At 36.6% G+C, this 8,093-nt stretch overlaps 1 protein-coding gene across 1 annotated transcript; it reads right to left on the reverse strand.

Annotated features, from left to right (window-relative positions):
* Positions 1-785: 785 nt before the first annotated feature.
* LOC132184298 (uncharacterized) lies at positions 786-4,837 on the reverse strand. The gene is made up of 4 exons (XM_059597877.1): positions 4,038-4,837; positions 1,957-2,098; positions 1,727-1,868; positions 786-1,435 (listed from the first exon to the last, which is right to left on the reverse strand). The coding sequence occupies exons 1-4, from the start codon at positions 4,420-4,422 to the stop codon at positions 1,100-1,102; spliced, it is 1,005 nt and encodes a 334-aa protein (XP_059453860.1). The 5' UTR covers positions 4,423-4,837; the 3' UTR covers positions 786-1,099.
* Positions 4,838-8,093: the final 3,256 nt, after the last annotated feature.

Raw genomic sequence — 8,093 nt, forward strand, 5'->3', positions numbered from 1 at the left:
ATTTTGGATGCCTTCCAACTCTCTAATAGAAATCCGTATTAAAATATTAATGAAATATTCAAATTCATTATTTTTTTATTAGTTTAAAATTTTGATATAATTGATAATATAATTAAGGTTTTTAAAATAATTAGCCTTGAAATGGCTGGACCGACAAATCCCTGCTCATGCTAATATATGTCGTTTGAGAATATTAAAATAAAAGATTAAAAAAATTGGGAGTTCCAAATTATGAAGGGTTGTCGCGTAGGAAGGCCATTTTCTGTTGTCTCTGACGAAGGGTCTCGTCTTGTCCGTATCTCTAAACTTGAGTCGTCTTTGTTGTTACTTGGGGCATGTGACCACCTCATGGCATGCCCTTTTCTTTAGGGGAGAATGAATTGGTTTCAAATCATTGTACGGTTTATTTTGCATGTTACGATCCACAAACAATAACACAATCCTTACATATTGATGCCTATAAGCAATCTACCATGGAACGTAATTGGTTGCAATCCGTCAATGAATTGTGAATTGCAACTTGTCCGATTTCTATTTGAGAAGTGTTTAGACAGCTCAAAATTACAGCATTCTCTCAATTGCTTATTCGGATTGTTCGGAGGAAATTCTAATCCATCTACCGATAGATTTCAAATCAAACACTCAAAACTACAAAAATGCTTGAATCGAATGGGATTTATTTACTAGAACTTGATTACACAAGGGCAAACAATGAGAACCACACAAGTTTAAAAGCACCTCTCCCAACAAGAATTTTTCCAAACAGTATTCTAAGCCCAAAAAGATGAGAAAAACACGCGTGTGGAATTTTACATTGGAACATTTAGTGTCAAACAGCAAGAACATACTTTTAAGGTTAGGTTAAACGACACACAAGCAGATGAAGGATGCGTGCTACAAGACCCATGTAGTCTATGTAGATGTAGGAAAATGTAAAACAATACTTGCTACAGACCTTTACTCTTCACCTCTCTAACAACAAATATCCTACTTATTTTGATTTGTGTGATTAGTAAGGAACAAATTATGGCTTAGGCGGACCCAGATCCCCAGTAACTAGCAATTCGGTCAGCAAAATTGCTAGAGATTTCTATCCAATTCATTCCTGAGATAAGCATGTATTCTCGAGAGCTTCATTTATTTCCTTAGTCTCCTCAATCTTGGGATTCAAATCCTTCTTCATATTTGAATTGCACTCCTGGTGTCTAAAGCATGTCAAGAGATGATCGTTGACAATTCCAGCGACCTGCATGAATGAATAAACAACAGTTGGCCCAACACAACGGAAGCCTCTCTGCATCAAATCCTTGCTTATGAGTTCCGCTTTAGGTGTCTTAGCTGGTACTTGACGTGCATAACGAAATCCATTTCTTATTGGCTTGTGGTTCACAAAGCTCCAGCAATAGTTACTTAGGGAACCAAACTCCTGCTGAACCTGCAAGAGTAAATGTTAAATCTCGACTTTTGTTTTCGTATTATAGAAAATCGTGAATTTATTTATTTAATTAATATTTTAACAGTAAATCATATAAAAATGTATGATTCAATTAGTTACTTTAGCAAAAAGAAATGGCTAGATGGTACTGTGCTCAGCAAATTATTATTAGAGAAGAGAGTAGAATGTAAGTAATTCAAAAAAGTTCAAAAAAGTAATTATTTAGTTAAAATTTAGCTAAATTTGTTGAGCCAAATATGAATGCTCTACCTTGACCTGATTATTCATTACCTTAAGCACTTGTTTAGCATTCTCTACAACCGCACGAAGCTTTGGTTCAGAGAGCAACGGGATGCCATTTACTTTCAGGGACATCAACTTCTTCTCAGTAAACTGTGCAATGGATGATGGCTCAAAACTGTCAAAAAGTTTCCTGCCAAATGGATCAAAAGCAAACATCAAGTTTCATGTATATGGCCAAGATTTTCTCTATTGAAGCTTAAGTGATAGAAACAGAAAACCTGAATATGTCTCTCTTATTAAGAATTGCTGGCCAGCTTAGTTCTGCTAATGCTTGTGAAAAGACAAGTAGCTCAAACAACTTCCTATCCTCATAAACTGGAACCCCCCATTCCTCATCATGGAAAATAGTATAACTTGGGTCTGTCACACAAAAAGAAAAAAAAACCCAACTAGGTGAATCACATTGAATTAGATTTACAAATAAGACAAGTAGCTATTGGAGATGACGGGCATCGACAGCAAGAGGATAGCCAACGACCAGCCTAAAGGAGTCAACCCTGTGGTGGAGCTGATCGTGGGCAGCAGAGGAGGGGCCGGCGGCTTAAGCCTAGGCAAGGTCCAAGCCGTTGGAGAACATGCGTGGGTGGTGCTGGCTCCTCTTCCACCACCCGTGATAGGCTATTCCTTCAGGTCAATCAATATGCTAAGCTGCTATTCCAATCTACTACGAGTCTACGAGATTAAGAAGTGAACCCTATCACTACCATTTTGACTAGGAAGTCTTGTTCAGGCCTTGCTTGGTTTCTAGATGCCAAAACCAACTCATTTCTAACTTTGCAGCTGTTATTTAGGCTTTGAAGAAGTATCTATAATATTAAGCATATCTCTAGCATAGTTTTATTATCTCCAATTTTCATGTGTAAATCACATATAAACACCTAATTAGCTAAATCCTACTCAACTACCAAACCTCTCGTCGAGTAAACTCCGGATATCCGACGCCTACCCTTAACTTGGATATCGATTTAGTTATTGTTGTGAGAGATCGAACTAGGGCATCCCAGCTTAAAGATGGTACCCCTGACCATTTTGGTAACCAAATTTGGCTCGACTTTGTCAACTGTTCAATTTATGTCATAAAGGATTACTATTGCTATGCTATGTGAGAGGAACAGGAACAGTGGAACACTATATCCATCTTGCTAAAAAAGGAAAGTGCAAAGAATTAAAGCATATTCATAGCAACCGACAGAAATAAAGGCCGGTTTGAAACAGAGGGAACTCATTATTGGTGAAAAGCAACAATTCATGGTGCCTATTAAATAGCTTATCAAGAAATGTGAAAAGTAGGGACTTTAAGGGCCTTTTTGTTTTGTTTTGTTTTTTGTTCCAATAGTAGCAACCAATAAAAACAGCAGCAAAACATATTCCTCAATGAATTTTTCAAAACAGTTTTCTGAATTTATTTTTGTCTTAATAAACTGACCGCTTTTTGCATTATTTTCTCTTCAAGGAAAATAAAACCGCGCACATTATTAGATTCCACCACTATAGCCTTGGACCATCCCAAAATTTTAAAAATTATTATAAAAATTAAAAATTTTCTTTCAAATTTCAATTACTTTTATAAAATAGACCCCTCAAGATTAATTTTTACTCCCAAATAACTTTTTTTTTTTTATTATTTTTTTTTGTCTTTTGTTTTGTCACCCGCTCCCCTAAAATTTTAGTTCCGCCCTTACGGCTGACTATCTATATTTTATGAAAATTAGTCATGTGCTAGTCAATGCTAACCTAACAAGCGGCGTACAAGTGCTACATGAAATGTTATATCAGTGAACAGGGAAAGTAACAAGCGACCAAACATACATGTGATAGTCCATATTTTAATGACTGATCAACAACATCTTGTGAGCTATAAAGTTGAATCTCACTAAAAGAAATAAACAAAAAACCATGCCCAATTATATTGTTCTCTCATTGATAAATGAAAAATGCTAAGTGTTCTCCTAGTGTTTTCTTGGTGTCCTCTCAACTCAACTGTGACGCAGCTTTTAAGAAAACGTACTTTTACTCTCTCTAACAACCAAAATGACAAAAATATCCTTGATAATTTATAGAGATATTTTTTTATGTACACAGTTAGTTAGATAGACTAATTTGGATAGTATCCATAATGTAATGTACTAATTTTTCAAAGGAAGATTCCATGATATTTGAGGTGACATTGAAATAATTAATTTAGAGAGTATATCCAAGAAATTACTTGTTGTCCAAAAACAAATAGAACAAAAAATGTGAACCCTCAACAAAACAGAAAACAGAAAACTCTATAACAAGCATGGCAGAAGTTACTCACCAGAGTGAGCTGTTATCCAATCGCATCGTTTCGGCGGGCCCAAAATCTTCGGGGAAGAAAACGCCACGGCCTCCGCGCCGTCCGGGGCAACCTTCACGGGCCCAAACCCGTTGCGCCTCACCATCCGAGAATTCACCGTTTTCTTCGCTGAGGAACCGCTCGAAGAAGAATCCGAAGAGCACGAGCTGTCGACCGAGACATTGTTCCGTACGGCTGGTTCTGGAATTTCGGAGGCACGATTTCGCAGCCGCTGTGGCCTTTTCGTGTTCTCGGCCTTCCGTTTCAGTTCTTCGGAAACCCTAAGTCTATTCCCCGCCAGACCGAGAATAGCTCGGGGCTCCGAAACCGGTTTAGCGGATAATTGAAGCTTAGTGGCCACAGACATTGCTGTACAAAGTGTAGCACTTGAAAAAAAGGCGCTGTTCTAGCCTTCCGTGTTTGACTGGAGCTCTAAAACGACGACGGGTTAAGCCAAAGTTCTGTTTACAATGGATTCATTACTTAATATGGGCGAAAGCTTTTTGGATTACTGTGGTGAGAGGAAATTAGGGGGAGAATGGAGGGTAAAATGGTCAAAAAAATTTGTGAGAATAGAAAGGAAATTGGGTTGAGGAGCAGAGAGGAGAAACAGAGGCGGGCGTGGAGCGGAGACAGTGCACTGAGCAGAGAAGGACGGTTTTTTGGAGGTTTTAAAAACGGCAAGTTGAAATGGGGTAAGGTACCGGTGACAGCCGGTGACAGTGCTTGCGTGTGGGTGACCGTTTACGGCTTTGGCTTTTCGAAGAGATGGGAAATTTGGGCCAAACGCCGAATTTGCCCCTGATTGGTGGCTCGGAATTGCAATGGTGCCATGCGATATCTTTGTGTCTTTGACCATGGATGGCCATTTATGTTGGTAAATAGATCATTAAGAAATAATTACTACTGTGTTCAGCATTGCTTTTAGTACAAATCAACCGAATTAATGATTGAAATGATTATATTTATGGGGATCACACCAATTTAATATTGTTTAAGGGTCCCTCTCTCTTTGACCCTCCTAATCTAATCTAGGAGCACTGAGATGATCATCAACCTCATCCAAAATAGTTAAAATTTGGTCAAATGGGTTATTTGGTTACAAAAACATATCAAATAACCGTGCTTTTATTTCACTATTATTTTATCTTGTTGACGTAACGGTGTCAGTCAATTTTAGACTCTCTTTTTTTATTTATTTAAAGGTCGATTGGCAATGTCATTTTAGTATAAAGAGATGATGATAAAATAAAAATGTGATTTTTAACATTAGTTAAAAGATGAAATTGGTGGCGGTGGGTAATTGAGAAGAAGCTGAAAGGGTACCAAGGGTATTTGGTTCAAAGGCGGTGGGTAATTGGGAAGGAGCTAAAAGGGTACCAAGGGTATTTGGTTCAAAGTATACAAGCGAATCAAGTGAAGCTTAGGCTTCATTTCAAAAAAAAAAAAAAAGTGAAGCTTAGGCTAGGCGTCGCATTCGGTTGGTAATGTAAATGGGTGCCGTGTGGTATATAGCTTGGTGGGGAAGTTCCTTTACCGTTAACAAAAAGGATCCAAAGTTCCTCACCAGAAAGGGGGACAAGAGTGGGTAGCCAACGGCTACATGACCTGGTCGATTCCGAAGATTCTAGAGATGGACTGGGCCTTATCCGCCCTGAGATTGATTACGAAAGTTGGGCTTCAAAGATGGGAAGCTTCCTAAATTCAAGGCCCATTGTGTCCATGAGATATAGGTTGGAGCAAAGCACACATATGGGCCAAGTTGCTTTAATATCGTAAGAATATATGTTAATTTAATAAATTAAATTAAAAAATTGTATATTCTTTCAACCAAAAAAAATTATTTTTGCCTGAAAAAACCTTTGTCCGAGTTGAGTAAATTACTTCTAAGTTCCCAACGGAACGTCATATTCTCAAAACAAAAGATTACGAAAAAAGTCAAAAAATGCACCAACCTCGTAAATAGGCTTTGGTGAGAAGCAAAAAGAGAAAAGGCCACAACCTGGTGTTGGCGGTCGAAGAGTCGTAGGGTTAAGTGGGATTGTGACGATATGTCAATACGCTAATTGACACATAGATGGCGTGCAAGGAGATTGCATCGTGCTATTTAGAAGCAAAAAAAACAACAAAAAAAAAAAAGCTACTGTAACACGATCCTAGTGTGTCATATGAGTTAAGTATAATTTTGACCATTTGTATATAAACTCTTTGGCACCCTTCTTTTGTAAGCAAATTTTCAATGGTGAGTTTTACCAAAAGTTTGTAACATTTGGTATGAAAACTAGTCACAAAGTCGAGGGGTTCAAGTCACGAAGGGAGCGACCTATGAGCAATTATTTTTCTCGCAGTAGAAATTATTCTTCATGTAGTGAGTTTGTGCAGATTTATTTCAAGTAATATAGAGATTTTTTTAAAAAAAATAAATAAATAAATATATATCAATTTAATAAACTGTAAATTGAGAAATTTTCTCTGAACGGAAAAGTTTGTCCATTAATTTTTATATGGTTGTTGCTCTTTTGCTCCCCCATGTGTGCTAATGAAATTCAAATATATTATGTGTTCAACAAAGTACTGTTAATCAAACGAAAATTAGGAGGGTAATTGCACCCGATCCAAGTCCTTATCCAACAAACCATGTCGTGTTCTAGCCATCAAAATGGTCCATTTCTTCCAAATGATGTTTTTGTTTCCTTATAAACAATTCAAAGGAATGAGATTCTTTCAAACAAATTTAAGTACAAGACAAGACAGTTAATAACTTAATTGTACCGAACCGATCCAGAATTGGACAAACCCCAGAATTGGACAAACCAAGTCATGGTCTAGCCGTCAAAGTGGTCCATTTCTTCCAAAGTTAGCATTCACACTGCAGATGAACAATTTGTACTATATACCACATTTTTTTTTCTTATAATATTGATCTGATAATCTCAAATAAACTACGAGGGTTTACAAACCGATAAAAAAACCAAAGTTGGTTGAAACTAACAAAATATCATTATGAAATAAAATTATAGTGTGATTAGAATACTTCACACTACACGTAAGTCCATCTCAATTTCAGGCTGGGCCTGGGTACAACCGTACAACCAACATAAGCCTGGTTCCTAGATATTTCCTTCCTTTTTTTATCCTAAAAATGTCATAGAATAACTAATTTGTCTTACTTTTCTTGAAACATTTGTAGCCATCAAATATATTTTTAACAAATCTTTTCCTCTAAAATTGATAAGAAGAATTTCCTCTAAATGACTATTAAACTTGCATGTATCTAAAATGTACTTGATTTTCAAGTGTATTTTTGTCACGTGAAAATCACATGTATTTTGAAAACATGCCAGTTTTATAGAGTGAATTGAAATAAATTCTAAGTAAGACCTTATGATTTTCATTAATAAATGATGATGAAACAACTTGCTCAGTAAATACAATATCTAGAATAAATATACATCATCCTGCAAGGTGAAGCTGTGTACAAGTTTTCAAGAGGAAGATCACTAATCGACGAGGCATGGCAATATGATTGCGGATTCATTGGTTATTTTGAACAGTATTTAACAATGATATGTGGTGCATATAATAATAGAAGCAAATATGGCAGCACATTTACTAACCAAGGCGGCACTCCAAACTTCTGCAGAATATATTAATCTGCAATAACGTGAAATAAAAGTGTGATATACGACATTTTTAATTGAATTTTGCACTGCAAATTGTTCATCTGCAGTGTGAATGCTAACTTTGGAAGAAATGGACCACTTTGACGGCTAGACCATGACTTGGTTTGTCCAATTCTGGATCGGTTCGGTACAATTAAGTTATTAACTGTCTTGTCTTGTACTTAAATTTGTTTGAAAGAATCTTATTCCTTTGAATTGTTTATAAGGAAACAAAAACATCATTTGGAAGAAATGGACCATTTTGATGGCTAGAACACGACATGGTTTGTTGGATAAGGACTTGGATCGGGTGCAATTACCCTCCTAATTTTCGTTTGATTAACAGTACTTTGTTGAACACATAATATATTTGAAT

This window comes from Corylus avellana, chromosome ca6 (genome assembly GCF_901000735.1).
Source record: "Corylus avellana chromosome ca6, CavTom2PMs-1.0".
Classification (NCBI taxonomy): domain Eukaryota; kingdom Viridiplantae; phylum Streptophyta; class Magnoliopsida; order Fagales; family Betulaceae; genus Corylus; species Corylus avellana.